The sequence below is a fragment of the Carcharodon carcharias genome, chromosome 3, assembly GCF_017639515.1.
Source record: "Carcharodon carcharias isolate sCarCar2 chromosome 3, sCarCar2.pri, whole genome shotgun sequence".
Taxonomy (NCBI): domain Eukaryota; kingdom Metazoa; phylum Chordata; class Chondrichthyes; order Lamniformes; family Lamnidae; genus Carcharodon; species Carcharodon carcharias.
Window position 1 is genome coordinate 179,332,309 of NC_054469.1, and position 25,292 is coordinate 179,357,600.

Sequence of the window (25,292 nt, forward strand, 5' to 3'; positions counted from 1 at the left end):
CCAGAGTACATTCTGTGCACCTTTGCCACTACCAGTGCTTCTCCTAAGTGGTGTGCAACATGAAAGAGTACCAATTCATCAGCTGAGGAAGGACAGTAGCTGATAATCAGAAGGAGGTTCCCTTGCCCATGTTTGCCCTGATGCAATGGGACAGCATGGAGTCTGGAGTCAATGTTGAAGACTCCAAGGGTCACTTTCTCCTGACTGTATACTACTGTGTGGCTGTCAGTGGGACAGGACATACCCCAGAGATGGTGAGAGAGGAGTCTGGGACATTTTCTCAAAGATATATTCCTGTTGCGTATGACTACGCCTGACCATTGCTTGACTAGGCTACGGGACAACTCTCCAATTTTGGGACAAATTACGAGATGTTATTGAAGGGGATGTCGAAAGGACAACTGGGCAGCTTTTTTTGCTCTTGTCGTTTCCGGTGCCTAAGTTGATGTCAATGGGTGGAATCATCCCAGATTTGCACTAAGTGTGGTAGCGGGCAGGAAAAGAACTTTTTACCCGCTGGCCACAATGCTGGGCATTCATGTCATATCGTCCCAATCCCACCTCATTAATTATGTATTCCTGGGAAAAATGCAGGTTCGCTAGTGGAGCACCCTCTGATCCAACTGCCCCACTGTCATCTCAGGCTTCAGCAAATTGGCCACCATATTTAAAGGCTGCCCCTGCAAAGTGCTAGCACTCTTCAACGGATAGGAAGCTGCTGGGAACTGATGGCTGCTAAAGGGAGGAAAGTGTGGCCCCCAAATTTATTGACATCACCCTCGAGCGCCTATTGGATGCAGTGGCCCTCCGTGATGTCCTCTACCCTGCTCTAAGCGAAGGCCAGCAAGCAAGGTCACCAACCCTGCATTGGAGGCTGTGCCAGTGTTGGACAGTGCCAACGTCCTGCAAAAGATCACAGCCACCCAGTGATGAAAGGGGATGAAAGATTTCCTTTGTTCTGCCAGGGTAAGTCACTCTTCTCATCACTTAGAACTCTCACACTCAGAAGCTCATCACACATCCACAGGGATCTCACTCACTGCCAGTCCAAGGGATATCATCATTCATTCTCACACACACCTTCATCTGCCCTGTGGATTGTGTCCTCATCCAGTCCATGGCACTAGTCACCACCCACACATGCCAGGCATCTGCCGATACTGCCAGACCTGCTGAATTTTTCCAGGTAATTCTGTTTTTGTTTTGGATTTCCAGCATCTGCAGTTTTTTTGTTTTTATCCTTATCATCTGGCCTGGTAGGCGTCCTGCTTACACTCTCTCTAACTTTATTCATGCAGGACAAGCTGGCACACAACAAAAGGCAGAGGTCGCAAATGAGTGGCGGAGTGGCTAAAATTAAGGTCCTCGCAGACTTTGAAAATAGAGTCATACAGCTGGTCAGTGAGGATCTGGACCATTCCTGTGCTGATGGTGATGTTGGTGGTGCTCAACCAAGTGAGGATCCAGCAGTGCAACATTCATTAGGCAACCATGCTGTGAGTCAGTTCTTCTGTTCCACACTCCACTGCCATGCACTAGTTATCTTTCGTAGGTATATCTGGGAATCAGCCGAGGGGGTTCCACGACCCAGGTCCTCAATTCAAGCCCTGAAGAAACCTCAGAAGAAGAATCTGATGATGCCCTAATTGAAGAACCATCACAGCGCTCACTCACACTCTCCACCAGTGCAGAGACACACACCTCAGTGTGACCTAGCTTTAGAGGAGCCTCAGGGTCACAATCTGGTAAGCACATTGCACTCTCCAATCCACAGCAGGCGACGGCAGGAATCTCCCAGTTTTTCAGCATTTGGAGGACTGCTGGAGACCAGAAATCTGCTAAGTCCGAGTCAGATAAGAAGCCTTTGCATTCGGTCATACCTTGGTTGCTGGAGCTGCAAAGGCAGGCTCAGGAACATCAGGAAGGGATGTCTACTGCACTCCTCAGATTGCAAGGCATGATGGAGGTGCATGCCAGTGCACCGACGTCAACACTGGTAGGATGGCAGCTGGGTCCAGGACGTCACTCATGCACTGCTGCATGGGCTTAACTCCATCGCTGACTCCCTAGTTGGCCCATAATAGGGTCAATGCAAGAGGGGTGCGGGGCAGCTCGATCTCACTCCAGCTTCCCCTTCACCTCAAGGAGTCAGCCAGAGGCCCTCAGGCACTCATAGGGAGAAGGGTCAGAAGGTGCACACTCCGAGGCCATCCACCCAGGTGGCTCCAAGAGTATCCGGCCATCTGAATCCCCTCTTCCTGTGACCCCAGCAGCTCCATCTCTACAGGCTGAGGAAGGTGCCACCACCACACAGCAGGACCCCGAAAGCAGGCCAGGGCACTCCCACTAGAGGACGCCTGTCAAGTTCATCACAGACTGGGCGTAGTAGTCAGCAGGCTGCCTCCACCTCCACTGTGGATGTTAGGAGAGCACCAAGATGTAGCAGCAGGTTAGGAAGATGTAACTCTATCGAGTACAAACACGTGTCCATCTGTTCCTATTCAGATGAAGTTACATTGTTTCATAGTTTGCCATTGTGAGATTTGAACTCTTGATCTTGGGGTTACAAGCCCAGTACCATAACCACTTGACTATTTAGGCCAAGCTAAAGATGTTGTAACTCTTTCGAGTACAAACACGTTTCCATCTGTTCCTATTCAGATGAAGTTACATTGTTTCATAGTTTGCCATTGTGAGATACTTGCACAGCCTAGGCACAGGTGCTAATCACTTGTGCTTAATGTTCACTATTGGAAATAAATTCCCAAGAATGTCTCCTTGCCTGTGGCTCCTTATTCTGATGAGCAGTGTTTATGTTACTCAGATGTGAAACCTTGGTTCCTGCACAAGATAAAGGCAGGTGCCTCAGTCCAGGGCCTCCTCTCTATGCTTTGTGCTATCTTCCCAGCCCACTGATGGTGCACCTTCACTGTCACTGGTCACATCAATCATGCCTGCACCTCAATGGGGCTTATCATTGCTGCCAGAATGTCCTGGGCCAGCAGCAGAAAGTTCTGTCATTCTCTCTCCGTGCTCTCAGCATCTTTGAAGTGCGGCTGGTGCCCCCATCTCGTCAGCATCTGTGTCCGGTGACAGTGTGGTCCAGAAGGGTTCAGCTCACAAAGGATGCCATAAGATCAGGAGAAGTTAAAGTTTCCCCACTGCAACTCCATGATATGACCCTGTTCATAAAGCGCAAGTGAGGTGTCATTAGACAGACAGGAGTCAGACATTCACATAAGTTATGTGAGGATCTGTGGAGTGTCTACACTTTATGTCATCATCATCCTCCTGGAACATAAGGACTATGAGCATCCACAGTGTCTCCATGATGGAGCCTTATCTGAGAGGGTATGTGCGCTGCCATCTGCCAGTCAGGAGTCAAATGTTCAAAGATGCAATGTGAGGATCTATGGTGTCTCCTCACTGCATCTCATCATCATCCTCCACAAATATAGCAGCTATGAGGGCCTCCTGAGCATGCCTGCCTTGTCTGGCCAGTGCAATGGGCTGATCGCTGTCATCCTTGCCTTCATTGCCCTCCTCACCATCATCCCCATCGACATCCTCTGCATTGGAGGAGACGTACAGCTCCTCCATCTCCTCCTCAGCCAGCTCCTCTCCCCGTTGCGGTACCAGGTTGTGAAGGGCTCAGCAGGTGACAATGAGGCGTGACACTCTCTGTGGACTAAATTGCAGGGCTCCACCAGACTGATCCAGGCACCAGAGCCTCATTTTCAACATCCTGGTGGTTTGCTCCACCAAAATTCGAGTTGCAGTATGAGCCTCTTTATACCTTCTCTCTGCTGAAGTCTGAGGCCACCGCATGGGCGTCACCAGCCATGTCCTCTGTGGATAGCCCTTGTCCCCAAGGAGACAATCCTGCAGTCTCTCTGGGCCCTGGAAGGCATCAGGGATCTGAGACCTACTGAGAATGTAGGAGTCATGGATATTCCCTGGGAACTGTGCACAGACCTGTAGGATGCATTTGCGGTGGTCGACACCAGCTGAACATTCAGTGAATGGAAACGCTTGCAGTTGACACGGTTCACCGCTTGTTGCCACAGAGATCTGAGCACCACATGAGTGCAGATGATGGCACCTGTGGGAAACCTGAGATCCAAGCATAATCCAGTGCTCTTGCTTCCTGGTTATCCTGATCCCTGGTGAAATGCAGAAAGTTGTGTGTCTTCACGAATATGGAATCCTGACCTCCTGGATGCATTTGTGTGTGGAAATTTGCAATATCCCACAGAGGTCAGCTGTGGAACCCTGAAAGGAGCCACTGGCATAAAAATTGTGTGGTGTGGGCACTTTCACGGCCACTGGCAGTGAATGGTCTCCATGTCCCCTGGTGCCAAATCCTGCAGCAGGTGACAGATATGACCAACCAGTTCTCTGGACATGCGCAGTTTTCGGCGACACGGCTTCTTAGTCATCTGCAGGAATGACAAGCGCTGTTTATAGGCCCTGGGGCTAGCTTGGTGGCAACCAGCAAACAGCTGGCTGTGGTTCTTCAGCGGTGAGCGCAGGAGCCCCAGCCACCCCTTCTTCTTGAGGGTACAGCTCCTCCCTCTGTCCAGCCAAGTGCCTCTGTCACTCTCTTCTCTTTTGTCTCTGCTCTCGGTATGCCATGAGGCACACAGTTAGGTCACCAGGCTCCATGCTTCTGATGTTCTCCTGATGAAGGAGAGAGATGCATGGGTTAGCATGGGTGTACTAAGAATCTCTCTTGATTAAGTCTGAAGGCCCCTTAACGCATCCTGGAGAGTGCTGGACACCACTTGGATGGCCAGAGATTAGTGTGCTGCATGGCTGCCTGAAATCCCACTCTCCTCTGCCCCACTCCACCTTCCCAAAAGGCAGCAGCTTCACCCACTGGACTGCATGCTGTGCTCTCTGCTCAGGCGCAGGCATCCTCCTAACCCACGCTGCAAGGCTGCACTGTTAGCTTGAACCATGGGGGAGACTGGTCCAAACCTGACTGGCCAGTCACTGCTCCATGGCCAGCTTTCGCCACGAGATTGTATAACTTGCCCAGTCATCCAATTGATCCACTAGGACCCTGATTAGTTTGCAGACTGTGCTCAAGGGGTGAAAAGCTCTGGAGCATATGGTGGCAATTTCATGCCTCTGCGTTGCTTGAGTGGGCAGATAAGCTAGAGGCCCAACTCCAAACATCTCAATGTGGATGTGCTTGAACTGTCTCAGCTACAGAGGAATGGTCTCTTTTTTTCAGTTTCCCTAAAGAGTGGTGGTTTCCCTCCACCTCCCCCTCCCCACATGTGCTTGTGCACCACCATCAGACGGTGCTGCCTTGCACCCCCTCACCTCACAACTCACCTCAGATGCAGTGCAGCCCTTGCACTCCCCTCACAGAATGCTGCCTTGCGCCCCCCCCCACCCCCTCCCTCATCTCACCCCAACCATAGGGCAGCCCTTGCCCCGGCACAGCACTTTCAGCCAACTAGGAAAAAGCGACTTGCCTGTGCCCTCGCCTGAATGAGCGGCGCCTCATCCTTGGAGTCCAATGAGCGACCCTCGCGAGCGCTGCGCAAAGTTAGTGTGCACTCACCTCCGAGTTCCCCTCGAAGTTCAGCTCACCAGGTGTGCGCTCTACATATGCTGTTGTGAAACATGAAACACGTTAGTGTGCAATCACGCTAACGTTCCTGGATGATGCAGCATTGGTGAATGATTCCGGTAACCGGGGTTTATATGCAGATATGTTAAAATGACATTCCTGAAGTCCGGCGGTGGGAAATGTGACTTGCCAATGATGGATGGAGCGGAACGTCACAACGTCATGAAGTCGATTTTTGGCCTTCCTGGTATATTGTCTGCTGAAGCCCGCCACTACACCCGACGGCAACGGGCATGGAAAATTCCGGCCAGTGTGTCCAGGTTTATTCTTTTTTTGACTTTCTTATAGCCAGTTTGATGCCATTAAATTGCGCGCTGAACCATTTCAGAGGGCAATTAAGAGTCAACCACATTGCATGTCTGGAATCACATAAAGGCCAGACCTGATAAGGATGGCAGATTTTCTTCCCTGAAGGAAGAATTGATTTTTCCAACGATATGCTAAATTCATAGTTAACATTACTGATACAAGTCTTGCTTTTCTTTTTTCTTCAGGGACCTCCCTCACCACACCGTGTGTGGCTTGGTGTAAGAAATAAGCCAACAAGCCAGCCTTAAGTTAGCAAGTGAAGAGTTAGTTGAATTGCTAAAACTCACTCGGGCAGAAATTATTAACAAAATGTGTAAAATGTACAACTATGTCCAACTACCCACAATTGCAAAAACAATGCATGTGCATACGCAGGCACACCCGCAGACATGCGCACCCCCCCCCCAAGCATGCCAAAAAGAAATAAAACTCTGCTGAGTTTCAGATCTTAAAACCTTGGCCAAGTAAAAATTAAAGTCAGAAAAATAAATTATTCAAGCATTGTCCAGATGATTGTCTGGATGTTTGTTTACAGCTGAAGGGTCACAGAAGCTGCTGGTACTTGGGTTTCTCAGTGGAGCAGTTGTGGCTGGCTAATTCTCTACTCTCTTGGAGGCAGCAGTGTTGATTCAGAATCCTCCTTTAAGAACACTTGGTTTGTAGCAATGTCTTCTTCTGGTGGGTTTTCAAATCACAAACAGCTCAGCTTTGATGAGAGAGGTTTCAGAGAAAGAGAGAGGGGGTTAAGGCTGTGTCAGTCTCTGATTGTTAGTTCAAATCCAGTTTATTTCACCTACCTGCCTGGTCACATGACCACTCTGGTTTCAATATGGGCTTATCTTAACCACTGTCTCTGAGAGCTGTGTCTGCATAAAGCAGCTTGCGTCCTTTGCAAATGCTGCAGGCAAGTGTCCTCTGCTTAGCAAAAGTGTTCTTTCAGAAAGTTCCACACATGTATGTCCAACCGATGACATTATAAATAAATATTCTATGTAACACTTCTTCATAAGAGTACAGATATATTTATGTATAGGTAGTTAGGTAACACACAGATAGACTTAAATATAGATATTGATAATAAATGGATGAATTGATGGATGGATGGATGTCCAATAGCAAGCTGGATAGGTAAACACACTTATAAGAGTAAATTTCATTAGTTAATGCTCCTGCAGTAGAAATTTGCTCAATGGAAGGACATGTTTTATAATCAAGCAAGGGGATTTTTTTGTTGCTCAAAATACAAGGTTCGTATTTTGAAAATATTCAGGCCAGATGGTCAAAAGCTTCTATTCAGTTAAGCACTGTGTTGCTTATGTTTTAAGCACCTTTACTGCTGGTGGCTTTAACAAAAGTAAGCAGTTTCGTCTCCAGATGTTGTGGGGAAGGGTATGGAAGGAGAAAAATAGAGGTTTTCCAATTGCTTTGCTGTAATCATGCCTTCTATTGCTCAGTTACAGTGGACCATCAATCAAAACTGGACCAAAATCCACAACCTCTTCTCCTCCCAGCTGAAGGAAGGTGCAAGGGGCTAATTAACCTTTCAACGAAATGGCACTCCTTGATAACTTCACCTTTTGTTTCAAAAGTTTTGCCTGACTTCCCTTCTTATCCCTAACTTCATAATTTTACTCCCGTAATGGCTGAGATTGCGAACTCAGCAATATCAGATGCGAATCCATCCTTAGTCCCTCTGTTCCATGTACATTGATGTTTCCCATGCTTTAACCTTTCAGTGTACCTGATTAATTGCCCTTTTTAATTGTTGATTATTGTCTTTCATGATGAGGAAAATTGGACACACTGCAATACAAAATGTGGGAACTTTCCCAGTTCTGACCAGATGGATAAAAAATGACTGTGTAGGGAAGTGTATTCCTCTGCTATAAGTTTGCTCGCCAGGAACTTATGTTGAGAATTTAGGCATGGGGTCCCATTCCCCTCCCATGAGCAAACACAAATTTATAATTTACCACATAGATAGGCAGACAGACGGTCTCAATCTTTCAATGTTATGTTTAACACGTGTGAAACTGCAATCAGAACAGTTAGTCATTAGGTCCACGGGGGATTAATTAAATGGACAAAATAGTTTTCTACAATGAAAACATTGTGCAGTTTCATTTTGTGCTAAATACCAACTGTTAAGTAAATTGTTATTCAACTTCCACAGTGCAGGCTGTAATGTTAGTAAGGCTTTACTTTGTATTTGGAAACAATACAAGAAGTGGCACTGCATGAATATTAGCAAACAACAAGCCCTTTGTATGCTGTCTACTGATTTATATTGCACAAGCACTGTATTTAAATGGTTTTGACCAGTCTATTAATGACTGTGAATCATGTTCATATTTGAGGGCTGTCAGTATTTAACTGCCCTGAGAATCATTTAGTAGTTGCTTGGAGATACAGGAAAAGCAGACAGGAGATAATGATCTCTCTTTGAGAATAATAAAAGGTATTTCTTTTTTTAAACGTCATGCTTAGCTCACCCGTTCCTGATGGTAAATGGTAGGATCCAGTGAGATTATAAGATTAGTGTCATGCTCATGCTACCATTTCAGCCTTAGGAACAAACATGGTTTCAAAAACAGTGTCTGCGGTGTATCACATCACCACTTTTATGTGGTATCTTTTTCTCATTTATTTGCTTCTTAGCACTCAGTCCGACCACCCGCTTACAGGAGTGTTCTTATACGCTGGTCAGTGGAAGTATCTCACATTCCTAAATTTAGTAAGTGGATCTTTGGTTTTATATGTTTGTGTTAGGCAAGGGTCTGTGAAATAGGTAAGAGAAAAATATGAAAATTACTAAGTTCTAAGAGATATGGATGAAAAAAAACTGTACAGGGATAGTATTTACAAATGCTGTGCCAGAATTTGCCTGCCAGGAGCATTTGTTGAGAATTTAGGCACAGGGTCCATGACTTTCCATTCATCAACATTGTCACAGTGAACAGGGCTTCTTGAAAGGATTAAGTTTTCTATATTCTGTTTTTTTGACTAACTCAAAATTTTATAGTAACTGCGATTTAAACCATTCATTTCAACAGATCTTTTACAGCAGATACGAGCACTATATATTAGAGAAAATTTGCACATCTTATGAAATATAAAACTGATTATTCCAAAATTCAAAAAGATCTCTTGGGAATCACCCAGCCTGAAGAAAGTACTTAACATTGGTTTGCATTATTTCAGTTAAGTCAGTCATATGTCTTTGGCCTCCAAGTCAGAAGGTTTGTTGATTTGAGCCGCAGACTTTAATATTTTGGACGAAATCATCCCAGAAATCAGCAAAGACCGATATCAGGTGGGGTAAGTGGCATTTGACCTGCCGACAGCACTAGCGGCTTTTTCTGCCATTTCGTGCAGCACTTTGTTGAAAGATTACTGAGGCATGGGCGACACCTCCCTTGAGCGCCTATTGGATGCAGTGAAGGCCTTCCACGATATCCTGTACCACCGCTCTGGGTGAAGACCAGCAAGCAAGGTCACCAATCCAGCATGGGAGACGGTGGCTGTGCTGGTTAGCGCCAATGCCCTGCTAAAGAGGACAGCCACTCAGTGCCGAAAGAGGATGATTGATCTCCTCCATTCCACCAGGGTAAATCATTTCTCATCACTCTCAACTCACACCGATAAGCCCATCACACATCCACAGGGTCCTCACTCACTGCCAGTTCAAGAGACTACACCATTCACTCTCTCACACACACGTTCATTGTCTTCATCCCATTCATGGGACCACTCACCACCCACACATATCAGGCATACTTACCTTCTGGCCTGGCAGACGTCCTGCTTGCACTCTCTCCATCCCTATTCATGCAGGACAAGCTGGCACACAACAAGAGGGTGAGGTTGCAGACTGGTGGAGGAATGCCCGACATCAAGTTGGTAACAGACTTTGAAAATAATCATACAGCTGGCCAGCTATGACCGGGACTGTTCCTGTGTTGACAGTGAGGTGGGCAGTGCTCAATCAAGTGAGGATCCAGCAGTGCAACATCCATCAGACAGCCATGCTGTGAGTGATGTGTCCTCTTTCACAGGCCACTGCCATGCACTAATTAAAACTCCTTGCTTTCGCAAGCACACCTGGGAAACAGCTGAGGAAGTCCATGACCCAGGTCCTTGACTCAAGCCCTGAAGAAACCTCAGAAGAGGAATCTGCTGAATTCCTAATTGAAGTCCTGTCACAGCACTCACCCACATCATCCACCAGTGCAGAGACACACACCTCGGCGGGACCAAGCTTTAGAGTAGCCTTGGGGTCACAATCTGATGAGCACATCACAATGTTTGATCTACAGCAGGCGGTGGCAGGGACTTCCCAGGTTTCCGGCATTTAGAGGATGCTGGGGGCCAGAAATCTGCTAAGTCACAGGTCACGTCACATTTGCTGGAGCTGCAAAGGCAAGCTCGGGAACATCAGGAAAGGATGTTCACTGCACTCCTCAGGTTGCAAGGCACAATAGAGGAGTCTGTCTGCCTTCAGTCTGAAGTGATAGCACCGGCATTGTAACGCACCAAGGTCAACACTGGGAGGATGGTGGTCGCCATGGAAACCTTGGTCGAGGACATTTGTCCTGCAATGCTGCGTGGGCTCAACTTCATAGCTGATGCCATAGTTGGCGTCCAACAGTGTCAATGTGTGAGGGTGCAGGGTAGCTCAATCTCACTCCTGCTTCCCCTGCTCAACAAGGAGTGAGCCAGGGGTCCTCGGGCATCTGTAGGGAGGAGAATCAGCAGCTGCACATCCTGGGGCTATCCACCCAGTTGACTCCAGGAGTGTCCGGCCCATCCGAATCCCCTCTTTCTGTGATTCCAACAGGTCCAGCTCCACAGGCTAAGGAGGGTGCCACACAGCAGGACTCTGAAAGCAGGCTGGGGCCCTCCAAGTATCAGCCCTCCAGAGGATGCCCATCAAGTTAATCACAGACAGAGTGTAGCAGTCAGCAGGCTGCCTCCACCTCTGCTGTGGGCCACCAAGACGCAATGGCAGGGTTAGGAAGGTTAAGAAGGTGTGCCCACCGAGCACAGAAGGCCTTGGTGCCAGCTGACACCGCGTGCTCCCTCCCTAGGGACACCCAGCCGTGAACACAGCTGCAGAAGAGGGGCAGACAGGGATGACCCCTTCGATCGCTCGTTGCCTGGACCTATTAATGGCCAACTTGGCCAGACCCAGGAGGAGGCTCATGAGGAGGTCCTCCTCCCTCCTGGCCCCACCTCTGCACCGGGTGCCCATACATCAGGGGCTGAAGTGTAAACAAAACTTCAGTGAAAGGTTTTTCAAGAAACTAAAAAGGGTGTGTAGCCTACAACAACCAACATACACGTGGTCCACGGACTCCACAAGGCTGCAAAAGGTGCAGGTATCTTGGGAGTCTGTGAGCTGACACATCCTGTGGTTATATGGGACTACTGCGTGCAACAGTCTCCACCCCAGGTCCCCCATGGAAAGCGGGAGGACACCTCCTTTGAGGGCCCCACCCTGGGGACCTCCATCGCTGGACGGCAACAATGCACACTAGGGCATGTCCGGGTGGTGGGCGAGGGCAAGGAAGTGAAGGGTGTGCAGCAGCCCATATAGGAAATCCCTCCCCACCATGCTAAAGGGCACGGAGGGCATTTCCTCAAGGTGACTCAGGTTGTGGGGCACCGGCTCCTGAGGGAGGGTTCGGGGCTTGGGGCCAATGTGGAATTCTGTCCGAATAGGGGTACGCTCAGACAGAAGACCACTGTGCACCTGCGCCACCTTGTCAGGGATGGTGGCGTGTGTCAGCTTCATCTCTGACTTCTGAGCAGTCCGAATTGCTCCCACACCCTGGCTTCTAGACCTTGGACTTATTTGGGGGTTGTGACAAAGTGCAGCAGGTTTTGGTGCAAGAAAAAACTGGGTTTATTGAAGTCACAAATGAACTTATAACATTAGGATTACACTGAGATTATACAGACCTACAAAGTACACTTAGTTAAGAATGGGGAACACACGGCATACTGAGGGAAAACCACGCTACTAATCCCCTTACCCTTGTCCCACCCCCAAAACCTAACTAAATTGAACTAGGAGAGGTCAGGGATCATGCTCACCAATCAGGATTCCTTGACAGTTTGAAATCCAGCTGGTTGCAGTTTTGGGGTACGCTCTTTGTGTCCTCTTGGGCCTGCCATACCCACATGGTCCTGGTCTGTGGAATCTGCAAAGGTTCTTCAGTTAGGTGGAGGGCGTGGATGTGGGTGGTCGATCTTCATGGAGGGCTGCAGTTGCGGCCTTGTTGTCTTCGGTTGAGCCTGCCGCCCCGTGCCCCTCGCCGTGATGTTGCCTGCGGGCCTGCAAACCTCCAGGTCTCCTCCCTCCGCTTGGCCCAGCTACAACCGCTCCAAACTGTTCACTGCCCAAAACTGTTCACTTCAGACCTGCTCCCTTTTGTAACTGGTGGCCCAGTTATACTGTTTTTTCGAATTTCTTATCTCAATCCAAATCAAGGTTAGTTCTTTGTTTGATTTTGGTGGTCTTCCCCAGGTGATTGTTGTCTTGTTGTCTTTAATGGGCTCGCATGATGTTTATTGTTGTCTTCCTGTCCCTGTAACTAGTTTTGAACTGAAAGCCATTGTATATGTGGAGTATTGATGGGTTCACGTAATTGCATTGATTGTGGCCTTCCTGCCTTAGTAGTTAGTAGCGATTATTATGCAAGATTTTGATGGACTTCAGTTTTGTGTAAGATGAAGTCTTTCTCTGGGTTGATTGTTTTAAAGGGAAGAATGCATATTCTGTCTCCTCTCGTCCTAGACTCCTGTCTGCAGGGTACTACACTTAACCCAGCAGTTGGGTCCTCTGCCATAAAAGTCCAAAAGTCAAATCCTTGTTGATGATATGAAAAATGTGGGAATTTTGAGAACCCTTCAACCTCAAGGCCCAGTATGACATAGAAATATAGAAAATAAGAGCAGGAGTAGGCCATTCGGCCCTTCGAGCCTGCTCTGCCTTTCATAATGATAATGGCTGAGCATCCAACTCAATAGCCTGCTCCCGCTTTCTCCCCATATCCTTTGAACCCTTTTGCCCCAAGAGCTATATCGAACTCCTCCTTGAAAACATACAATGTTTTGGCCTCAACTACTTTCTGTGGTAGCAAATTTCTCAGGCTCACCACTCTCTGGGTGAAGAAATTTCTCCTCATCTCAGTCCTAAATGGTCTACCCTATATCCTCAGATTGTGACCCTGGTTCTGGACTCCCCCACCACCAGGAACATCCTTCCTACATCTACCCTGTCTAGTCCTGTTAGAAATTTATAGGTTTCTAAGAGAGCCCCCCCCCACCCCCCCCTCATTCTTCTGAGCTCCAGCAAATCTAATCCTAACTGACTCAATCTCTACTCATATATCAGTCCTGCCATCCCAGGAATCAGTCTGGTAATCCTTTGCTGCACTCCCTCTATAGCAAGAACAACCTTTCTCAGATAAGGAGACCAGAACTGCACACAATATTCCAAGTGTGGTCTCACCAAGGCCCTGTATAATTGCAGCAAGACATCCCTGCTCCTGTACTCGAATCCTCTGGCTATGCAGGCCAACATACCCTTTGCCTTCTTTACTGCCTGCTGCACCTGCATGCTTACCTTCAGTGACTGGTGTACGAAGATACCCAGGTCTTGTTGCACATTCCCCTCTCTCAATTTGTGGCCATTCAGATAATAATCTGCCTTCCTGTTTTTGCTACCAAAGTGGATAACCTCACATTTTCCACATTATACTGCATCTGCCGTGCATTTGCCCACTCACTCAGCTTGTCTAAATCACACTGAAACATCTCTGCATCCTCCTCACAGCTCACCCTCCCACTTAGCTTTGGGTCATCTGCAAATTTGGAGACATTACATTTAGTTCCCTCATCTAAATCATTAATATATATTGTGAATAGTTGGGATCTCAGCACCGATCCCTGCAGTACCCCACTAGTCACTACCTGCCATTTGGAAAAAGTCCTGTTTATTCCTACTTTTTGTTTCCTGTCTGCCAACCAGTTTTCTATCCATCTCAATAAACTACTCCCAATCCCATGCGCTTTAATTTTACACGCTAATCTCTTATGTGGGACTTTGTCGAAAGCCTTCTGAAAGTCCAAATAAACCACATCCACTGGCTCCCCCTCATCAACTCTACTAGTTACATCCTCGAGAAATTCCAGTAGATTTGTCAAGCATGATTTCCCTTTCGTAAATCCATGCTGACTCTGTCCGATTCTGCCACTGTTTTCCAAGTGCTCAACTATTAAATCTTTTATAATGGACTCTAGAATTTTCCCTACTACCGATGTCAGGCTGACTGGTCTATAATTCCCTGTTTTCTCTCTACCTCCAATTTGTAGCAACTGCTCCAGAGTCTATAGAATCTCGGAAGACGACCACCAATGCATCCACTATTCTAGGGTCACTTCCTTAAGTACTGTGGGATGTAGATTATCAGGCCCTGGGGATTTATATAGGCCTTCAATCCCACCAATTTCTCCAACACCATTTCCCTACTAATGATGATTTCTTTCAGTTCCTCCATCTCATTAAACCCTGTGTTCCCCAACATTTTTGGTATGTTATTTCTGTCCTCCTTTGTGAATACAGAACCAAAGTATGTATTTAGTTGGTCAGACATTTCTGTGTTCCCCACTATAAATTCCCCTGTTTCTGACTGTAAGGAACCTACATTTGTCTTCACCAATCTTTTTCTCTTCACATACCTATAGAAACTTTTACAGTAAGTTTTTATGTTCCCTGCAAGCTTACTCTCGTACCTTATTTTCCCTTTCTTAATCAATCGCTTGGTCCTCCTTTGCTGAATTCTAAAGTGCTCCCAATCCTCAGGTCTGTTGTTTTTTCTGGCCAATTTGTATGCCTCTTCCTTGGATCTAAAACTATCTCTAATTTCCCTTGTAAGCCATAGTTTGGCCACCTTTCCTGTTTTACTTTTGCGCCAGACAGGAATAAGCAATTGTTGCAGCTCACCCATGCGTTCTTTGAATGTTTGCCATGGCCTATCCACCGTCATCCCTTTAAGTAATGTTTCCCAATCCATCATAGCCAACTCACCATAGTTTCCTTTATTAAGCTTCAGGACCCTAGTCTCAGAATCAACTATGTCGCTCTCCATCTTGATGAAGAATTCTCATCCCCAAGGGGCCTCGCACAACTAGATTGCCAATTATTCTTTCTCATTACACAATACCTAGTGTAGGATGGCCTATTCTCTGGTTAGTTCCTCAACGCATTGGTCCAGAAATCCATCCTGTATACACTCCAGGAATTCCTTCTCTACTGTACTGTTACTAATTTGATTTATTCAATCTATATGCAGATTAAAGTCACCCATAATTATAGTTGGGGCTGAAGGCGCCTGTCCTAAGGTCTTGAATGGCATTGGCCACTAGCCGGACCTCCACTGATGCACATTGCACCAACTCCTGGGGAGTCATCCAGCCAACTCTTCCACCACCCAGAATGTCCCCGATCCGGGTCACCCTGGCAGCCACAACCCTCCTCTCCGCCAGCCATTGAAGCGGACGGAGGGGTGGATTCCTGAGCAGTAGCTCTCTGACGATAGCTGCTACTCCTGAAGGCGGAGAGCTGCATCACGGCGACCTTGTTCCAGGCTTTGATCAGGTCCTGGTAAAAGACAGGCAATGCTTGCAAGGAGCCACGAAGGCCCGTCAGGTCTACAAACAGGAGCTGCACGTCATAATTCAGGCTGTGCACCTGGTGGAAGAAATACGTCACGAGGGCAAACCATCTTGGAGGGGTCTCGACGTAAAGGTATCGCTGCAGGGCCTGAAGGTCACCACCTGGGTATGTAGGCACACCAGCGCCTGACCACCCTCCCTAAATGGGAGACAACCTCAGCAGCGACCCAGTGCAGCCTTTTGTCCCAGAAGAAGTCGACGAGCATTCTCTGGATTTTTGTGACAAAATCCGGGGGAGGGGTCTAAGTGAACACAACATGGCGGCAATCAGCTGGTTTATGACCAGCACTGAACCCCGGTAAGACAGCACTTGGAGCAGTCCTGTCCAGCGCTGCAGGCGAGTGGTGACTTTGGCCTCCAGCGCCGGCCAGTATTCCTCAGCAGGACAGAGGTAGACCCCCAGGTAGAGGAGGCTGGTCCTGCTCTGAATGAAAGGCCTGAGCTCCTCGGTTAGGGGATCATCTGCCATTGACTCAACAGGAGTCCAGAATGCTGCCTCAGTTGATCCTGTCAGAGGACGCGGCAGAGTGGGTCTCCTGGTACTCACACATCCTCCGCAGGTCAGCCGGGTCGGTGAACATGAGGAGCGCGTCATCGGCGTAAGCCGAAAGGACCACCCCGATGCCCGGCCCGCGCAGAACCAATCCGAACAACCTCCTCCACAAGAGGCGCAGGAAAGGCTCCACGCAAATAGAATATGACTGGCCAGACAGGGGGCAGCGCTGACGTACCCCTCTCCCAAAGCGAAGGGGCGCTGTCAGGGACCCGTTACCCTTAACTAGACACTCTGCAGCAGTATACAGAAGCCGGATCCGGTCAATGAAAAGTGCCCTGAACCCGAATGCTCGCAGAGTCCCGAATAAACATTTGTGATCCACCCTGTCGAACCCCTTCTCCTGGTCAAGAGACAGGAAGGTGCTCGACAGACCAGCCCTCTGGGAAAAATGGATAATGTCCTGAACTAGATGAATATTATCAAAGAAGGTACAGCCCGGGATGGTGTAGGACTGGTCAGGGTGGATCATGTGGTCCAGCACGGTGCCAAGGTGAGAAGACATTGCCCTGGCAAAGATCTTGTAATCTGTACTGAGGAGGAAGGCCTGCGCCAGTTTTTAAGGCGGCTGAGTTCCTCCTTCTTAGACAGGAGGGCAATCATGGCCCTGCACCACGAGAGGGGCATCTCCCCGGTTGCGATACTCTCCCCCAGGACCCCCGCATAGTTGTTCCCCAGAATGTCCCAGAACACCCTGAAGAACTCCACGGTCAGCCCGTCCAGCCCCGGGGATTTGCCCCTGGAGAGGCTGTCGAGGGCGCTGCTCAGCTCCCCCAGACTTATCGGGGAGTCAAGCTATCCGGCACCCTCCAGGCCGACCTGCAGCAGGTCCTCCCACAAAACTCTGCGAGTATCCTCGCCGGACGGATCCAGAGAGAACAGGGCAGTGTAGTTGGATTTGGCAATGGCCCTGATGCCCTCTGGATCCGAGACAAGAGATCTGCCATCGGCCAGCAATGTGAGGAGCTGCTGACGGACCCTGTGCCTTTTTTCTAGTGAGTAGAAGAAGGGGGAGCCGTGGTCCACGTCCTTGAGGAACCGGATCCGCGACCGCATGTACCCGTGAGACCCGATGAGTTGCAGATCCCGCAGCGCGCCCTTCTTCTCATCGTACACCAGCCGCAGGGCCAGGTCCGCGTCGGGCTGATGGAGACGTGTCTCCAGGTCGAGCACCTCCTTCTCCAACTACTCCACCCTGGATTTCCGTCTCTTTGTCGACCCCCTCACGTACTCCTGACAGAAGACGCGGACGTGAGTCTTGCCCATATCCCACCATAGCCTCAAGGAGGGGAAGCCTCCCCGCTTCCTTCTCCAGCTGGCCCAGAAACGACGGAACGAGTCCAGGAACCGCTCGTCCTCCAGCTGCAGGTTGTTAAAGTGCCAGTATACGGACCCTGTCTGAGCACAGAATGAAGTGAGCTCCGCCCACACCAGACGGTGGTCCGTGCACGGAACCTGCTGCACAGGAGCAGGACATGTATGCCTTCGAAATGTAAAGATGGTCGAGTCTGAAAGCTCCGACTTCAGGTAACACAAAGGTGAAAACGCTGGAGTCAGAATGGAGATGTCACCAGACATCCACCAAGTCGAAGGACCTGACCTGGTCCTGCAACTTACTCACACCGAGCGTGTGGTGCTGGGTACTGTGACGGTCCCGGGCCTCAAGGGTACAGTTGAAATCCTCCCCTGAGGACAATGCACTTGCCCGTGTCGATGGAGCCGAGATAAGTGGACACTTCCTAAAAGAAGCTCGCTTGCTGCTGCGCGCCCAGGGGAGAGTACACATTCACCAAGTGAAGCGCTGCGCCCCCTAGGTGCACAGTAAGGTGCAGCAACTGGCCTGGAACCGGCTCCTTGACCCCCAAGATCCCCGGGTGAAAATGTGGGGCCAACAAGGTAGCCATCCCTCCAGAATTGGAGGCTAGGTGACTCATGTAGACTCCCCCTCACCACTCCAGGAGCCACGTAGCCTTGTCTCCCAGAAGGGACGGGTTTCCTACAGGAAGCACACCGCATACTTCCTGTTCTGGAGGACCGAGAAGTTCTGGAACCTGTGCTGTGCGTCCGTGCTGCTGTTGAAGTTTGAGGCCGGCTATGGTAGTCTTCATTGTCAGAAGTACGTGCTACCATCACCATGCCTAGTGTAAGAAGGAGAGGCAATTTTATTCCTTCCTCTCCTTCAGGAGCCCAGTGAGAAACGTGTGGACCCTCCTTTTGGCGTTCCGGTCCAGACCAGGGGTCTTGAGGTCCTCACAGGAGGACCAGAACACAAGAGGAAAAGAATGTCACCAGTCAGGGTCGACTGTACCCTGATTCAGTGACCGCGATTATTCGCTAAATAATCCTGTAGCTCCCATAAAGGGATGAGGAGAGAGTCGCTGGGGGGCATCAGGGGACCCACTACCTCACCCAACAATGACTCTAAGTCGTCCCTGGTGCTCACCACCGAAACTCTGTCCCCCTCCAGGTTGTCGCCTCCAGCTTCCAGACCCTCCCCCGTATTGAGTACAGGGGCTGGTTCGGAGCTGCCAGTCAGCTTCACCTCCACCTCGATCCCACCCCCAGGATCAAGGGCAGAGGGGTCCTCTCTGGTCTCCTCTTGGGGATATGGGCCAAAGGGCAGCAACAGCTTAGGCACCCTCCCTCGCTCCCTCCCAGGCACGGGGTTGTCTGGCGAGTCTGGTTAAAGCTCCGCACCTAAAACAGTAACGTCTGGCGCTGAAGGTTGCGAGGGAGCCGGGAGGCTCTTCCTCATCACAGCCGCCTGTCCATTCCCTCCAGGTGCTCTGCCCTCCGGGGTTTTGGTTGGTCTATCCCTTTTAGGACAACCACAGGCTTGGGGTCGTACGCACCATTGCCACCGCACCCGGGAGCCCGTGCACGAATGATGCCGGGCCCAGCAAGTGGCGTTGAGGCACACACGGGCCTGGGAACACATGCAGACACGTCACCAGGGCCAGATGATGATTTTCTCCCCGAGCTAGTGTCCCTGGGTGTCTGGGGATCAGGGTTCGTTTGGGGAGTTTGGGGGTTTGCGGGGCCGCCTCCACATGGCGGGTCTTCCATCACGCCTGCTTCCAGTGTTGGGTCTCTCCTTGCCAGCATCCGAGATGGCAGTGGCTGCCAGCGGCACCTCCCCTTGCAGGGAGTAAGATGCAGTGGTGGCGGGGGTAGGAGTGGCAGTGCCAGCTGCACCATCTGAGTGACACTGGCGGCCTTGGAGGCGGGGCAGTTCTTTTGGATGTGCCCCATCTCCTTGCAGGCCTGGCACCGCATGCCATCCGCCGACCAGAAGACGCGGTAGGCAGACCCCTCAAAGGTGACATCAAACCTCCCCTCCATGCACTCCTCCCAGGCTGGGCGAACAAAGACCTGGCACCAGAAAGGGTACACCTGGTGGAGACTGGGCTCCCTGAGGCCCAGCGGGATCAGCACCTGTCTTGCAGTGCCTCCTCTCTCCTCCAATTCTTCAAGCCTCAGGCCTTGCAGATTCCAGGCCCCTGCAGCCCCGGCAACAATACCAGCAGCAGGCTTCTAGTGTCCCTTGGGCAGCAGCAAAACCAGAGCAGCTTGTAAAAGTCCAGTGGATTATGTTGGAAAAAGCAATAGTAGCAGCAGGGTGTACCTCTCCCAGTAGCAGCAGCCATAGCCAGCAAACTGCACACTGCACACTGCACACAGCAACAGCTCTCACACAGGCTGCACCTGAGCCCAGTCAGGAAGCACAGCCACACTGCAAGGCTGCGCTGTTAGCTTGAACCATCCAAACTGGGATGCTGACATTGCAAGGAGCTGTGAGCACCTCCACCAGTGACTGCTCCGTGGCCAGCTTTAGTAAGGAAATTGTACAATGTGTGCAGTTTTCTAATTGTTCTGCAATCCACTAAAACACTCATTAGTTTGCACTCTGTTCCCGAGGGGTTAACCGTTCTGGAGGACTTAGTGGCAATTTCAGGCCCCTGCATTGCTTGAGTGGGCAGGTAAGCTACAGGCCCGACTCCAAGCATGTCAATGTAGCCGCCTCTAAACAATCGCAGCTGCGGAGGAATGGTCACTTAATACAAGGTTTCCATTATTCCCTAATTATTCCCACTCCTTGTGTGCTCCTTATGTACTACCATCAACCACAAGTGCAGCCCTTGTTCCCCACAACTTCCCTCAACTGCAGGGCAGCCCCCCCCCGCAATGTGCCTCAATCACAGGGCAGCCCTTGCCCCCCTGCAACTCACCTCAAACTCAGTGCAGCCCTTACCTAGGCACCCCAGTGTCAGTCAGCTGGGAAAAATCGACTTGTCTGTGCCCTCGCCTGAATGATGGTGCCTCAACTTTGAGGTCCAACAGGCAGCCCTTGTGATTACCGCTCAATGTTACTGTGCACTCACCTCCGAATTCCCATACCTTTTAAATGCTGTGAAACACGATAGTGTGCAATCACACTGACGAGCTCGGATGATCCAGCATGGGGGATGATTCTGGCCAGCTGGGCTTATAATGATATGCAAATATCTGGCAGAGGGAAATACGGCCTGCCATTGACGGGTGGAGCAGACAATTGCAAACGTGTTTCACGTTAGCGTGAAACTGATTTTTAGCCTTCCCGCCACATTGTCTGCTCACGTCCACCATGACGCCCGATGCCAGTGGGCACAGAAAATTCCGCCCATAGACGGTTTATTTATTGACACCATAATACCCAACAACACATATAAACAAAGCCACGCCTACAGTATTAACCTCATGTTAACTCATGATTCTAGGCCATTTTTACATTTATATGCATCAATGAATAGATCTTTGCTGTGTGTTGCCCCTTGCCAGTCTTTGGGCTGAATTTTATGCCCCCACTCCCCGGCAGGGGGGGAACCCATAAAATAAAATGGGTGGCTAACCTGCCCCTTTCCCGCTCACCTCTGACCTGTCCCCCATATTAAGGAGGGGCGGGTGAGGAGTCAGGCCTGTGAGGCTCAACTGTCCTTAGGCCTATTGAGGCACCTAAGTGGCCAATTAACTGCCACTTAATGGCCCTAATCTGCCTAAACTACAATTTTTCAGCCTATGGATATGGCAGGGGCAAGGTGAACAGCCCGGCAATTTCCAATGTGCGGGCTGCTGTCGGACAGAAAGGGGTGGGGGGTTTCCTCCTTTTGTGAAGTCGCCTGTGCCGTCAGGGACACCGCTCATTATCGTACCACCCCTATCCCTCCCCCCAGGCTCTCTAACCCAACCCCTTTCCCTCTCTCACTGGGGTCTCCAAAATCTCTGACTTACTTCAAATTCAAAAAGACATCTTCCCTTCTTCTTTGGGACTGGTTGTAGTCCCAGCAATAACCACTACACTCTTCCGGGGCTGTTGGGACTACAAAGCAGTCCTCTTGAGCAGGCCTTTCGCCCTGATGGGGATGGAAGTTCCACTCTGACCCTATTAAACACACCCTCAGTGTAATATTGCTGTAGGGCAGCCAGATTTCTGGTTGGGGTTTTTAGGTCCAGGAGGTCAGATAATCTGTCCCTGTAAAATTCATCCCTATTTTCCTGTTTGCTCACAAAAAGGAAATTAATTCCTTTTTATGTTTCCTTACTAACCATTAACAAGGTGGTGAATGCATACAATTGGAAGGAAAATGGGAAAATGTAATGAATTATAATGCACTTGCAAGTTTAATGGGGGTGATGTTAACATTTAGCGATAGTGTAAAATGCTGATATGAAATCAGCCGTCCATTACAAATCTCTCCTGACCTTCCTTTCCATTGGTTTCACACAGCTATGTAAATCGGCAGACAATCAGAATTTTTTTTATTTATTTGTGGGATGTGGGCATTGCTGGCTAGGCCAGTAGTTATTGCCCATCCTTAATTGCCCTTGAGAAGGTGGTAGTGAGCTGCTTCTTGAACAGTTGCCCATGTGGTGTAGATACACCCACAGTGCAGTTAGGAAGGGAGTTCCAGGATTTTGACCCAGCGACAGTGAAGGAATGGCGATATATTTCCAAGTCAGGATGGTGAGTGGCTTGGAGGGGAACTTCCAGGTGGTGATGTTTCCATTTATCTGCTGCCCTTTTCCTTCTAGATGGTAGCGATTGTGGGTTTGGAAGGTGCTCTCTAAGGAGCCTTGGTGAATTCCTGTAGTGCATCTTGTAGCTGGTATACACTACTGCCACTGTGCTTCAGTGGTGGAGGGACTGAATATTTGTGGATGGGGTGTCAATCAAGTGGGCTGCTTTGTCCTGGATGGTGTCAAGCTTCTTGAGTGTTGTGGGAGCTGCACTCATCCAGGCAAGTGGAGAATATCCCAACATGATCCTGACTTGTGCCTTATAGATAAGGGACAGGCTTTGGGGAGTCAGGAGGTGAGTTATTCGGTGTGGGAATTCTAGCCTCTGACCTGCGCTTGTAGCCACAGTATTTATATGGCTAGCCCAGTTCAGTGTCTGGTCAATGGTAATTCCCAGGATGTTGATAGTGGAGGGTTTAGTAATGGTAATGCCTTTGAACGTCAAGGATATTCCCCATTTTACACGATCACCAAATGTTAATTTTATAAGATGATATATTTTGTTGTTGTAAATGGAGGAAAATTTTGTGAATACGATGGAAGACTACTGTTTCTTATGTTGCTTGTGACTGGTTACTTCTGGTTGCTGAAGTCTATGAAACCAGGCAGCATACAGCTGCTTCCCAAATAGTCCACTTGATGTGCTGGCATGATGGTGATTTTGATGGGGAAGGAATAGATGGGGTGATGTAAAGGGAGAGGAGAACATGTGATTCTCCCACCTTGCTACTATTATTCCCATGGGGGCTTATCACATCCACTGACATGCGGGAACTCACACTACAGAAGATGGGCCAACTCTTTTAAGGCCCCTGTTTATTCGTGATATCAATGAGTTCAAGGTGGGCACTAGTCCACCCAAGGGTGTCATCTATCTCTTGATGTTGGAGCCCAGGGTTTGGATGTCAACAGTTTGAGCTTCAACTAAAGCTTCAAGGTATGCGAACATGGCCTCCTGTTTTGAGACCTGAATGCAGCTTCCCTAGAGGTGACCACACCATTCAGAGTAAACTGCAGATTGCTGATGCTATATAAGATGACATCACACAGGCTGGAAGCAGACACCTCCATATTATTAGCAATCAAAACTAATTCCTTGACAGGCTTCCCGATATCTTTGTGTAATACCAACAGTTGGCTGCCCTTCTATCTACCACCCTCTATAAACTTGAGCTCATCCACAAGCCTGATGCCCATGTCCTAACTAGCATAAAGCTCATCCATTGTTATTGTGCTTGCTGACTGACATTGGCTCCTCATTCACAAACACCTCAGTTTAAAAGTTTTCATCATTGTTTTCAAATTCTCTTCCCTATCTCTGTACCTCCTACACCCCTCCAATTCTTGTTTCTTATTCTGTCCTGATTTCCTTCACCCCATCATTGGCAGTTTTGCTTTAAGCTGCCAAGGCCTTAAGGTCTGGAACTGCCACCCAAAATCCCACCACCTGGCTACCTCTCTATTCCCCTTTAAGTCTCTCCTGAAAACCTGTCTCTTTGCTCAAGCTTTTGGTCACCTGTCCCAATATGTTCTTATGTGGTTTGATGTTGTATTTTGTTGATAACATCCATGTGAAGCACATTGGGATGTTTTATTATATTAAATGCACTGTATAAATACAAGCTGTTGTTTTATTTTCATGGTGGGATCCATGTAGTCGTCAATTTATCCTGAGCAGGGCTAAGAGGGAGCCTTGTTCTTCAGTGAGCTTCCACCTGCGAAGTTCCTGATACCAGTAACTGCTATTCACTGGTTCTATGTTCTATGACTCAACATGTACAGATCCCTCAAACTTGTGGAGTGTCATTGTCGGAGCTAGTGTCTGAGTGGGTTGGAGGTCTTGATGGTATGGCCTTGAAGATTACAGAAGAATATAAGAAATAGGCGCAGGAGTAGGCCCCTCAAGCCTGCTCTGCCAATCAATAAGATTATAGCTGATCTACTTCAGCTACACATTCCTGCATTATCTCCCATACTCCTTGATTCCCTTAGTATCCAAAGGCCTATCAATCTCTGATAATAATATGCTGAATTGAGCATCCACAGCTGTTTGAGGCAGAGGATTCCAAAGATTCATAACACTGAGTGAAGAAATTTCTCTTGATCTCAGTTCTATATGATCAACTCTTTATTCTGAGCCTGTGACCCATAACTCTAGACTCCCTAGTCAGGGTAAACATCCTCCCAGCATGAACCCTGTCAAGTCCCTGTAGAAATTTACATGTTTCAATGAGATTATCTCTGAAATATAAGACAAGTCTACTCAATCTCTTCTCTCTCCTAGGAATCAGTCTGGTCAACCTGGCATGCTGTCCTGCACTCTTCATTGAACCAGGGTTGGTCCTCTGGCTTGATGGTAATGGTAGAGTGAGGAATATGCTAGGCCATGAGGTTATAAATTGTGGTTGAACACAATTCTACTGCTGAGATTACCACAAGGTTGTTTATTAATTGTCTCATTGCGCAATGCTATATCTAAAATAGCTTGTTCCATAGTTGGTTCCTTGGCATATTGTTCTAGAAAATTATTGTGAATGCATTTCATGAACTCATCTGCTGCATTACTACTTCCAAATTTGGTTTAGAAATCTACAGTTCCTATGAAGATTAAAGTCAGCCATCAGAACTATATTATCTTGTTCAGATAATTTCCTGATTTATGCGCCATGCAACACTACTGTTAAGAGTTCTTAAAACTATTCCTCAAGATTGTCCTCATCCAAGGTGTCTTCTCATGCTGGAGTTTCTTGCTGCTGAAAATTAATTAGAAGAAAGTGTTTGGATGGGAGATAGAAATTGAACATTTGCAGGTTTTGAGAAAACAGCTTGAAGTTGTCCAGCTTGCTGCATTTTTAATAATGTGAAGGAAGAGTTGTAAGCAAGATTGCAGGCATCCTGCTCAGGTATGATTCCAGCTCCTCATTCCTTGATGGTGCTTGCTGTCTTTGGGCTAATGATCTCCAGGTCACCCTGCTCTGCTGGATGAGAGCA

General features: G+C 48.8%; 1 protein-coding gene across 1 annotated transcript in view; it reads left to right on the top strand.

Moving 5' to 3' along the window:
* Window positions 1-8,517: 8,517 nt before the first annotated feature.
* Window positions 8,518-25,292, top strand: part of LOC121276438 (androgen-dependent TFPI-regulating protein-like) — a 148,766-nt gene continuing 131,991 nt past the window's right edge. The window contains exon 1 of the mRNA XM_041184844.1: window positions 8,518-8,687. Coding sequence (XP_041040778.1) covers window positions 8,532-8,687 — 156 coding nt within the window. The 5' untranslated portion in view covers window positions 8,518-8,531. The remainder of the gene's footprint in view (window positions 8,688-25,292) is intronic.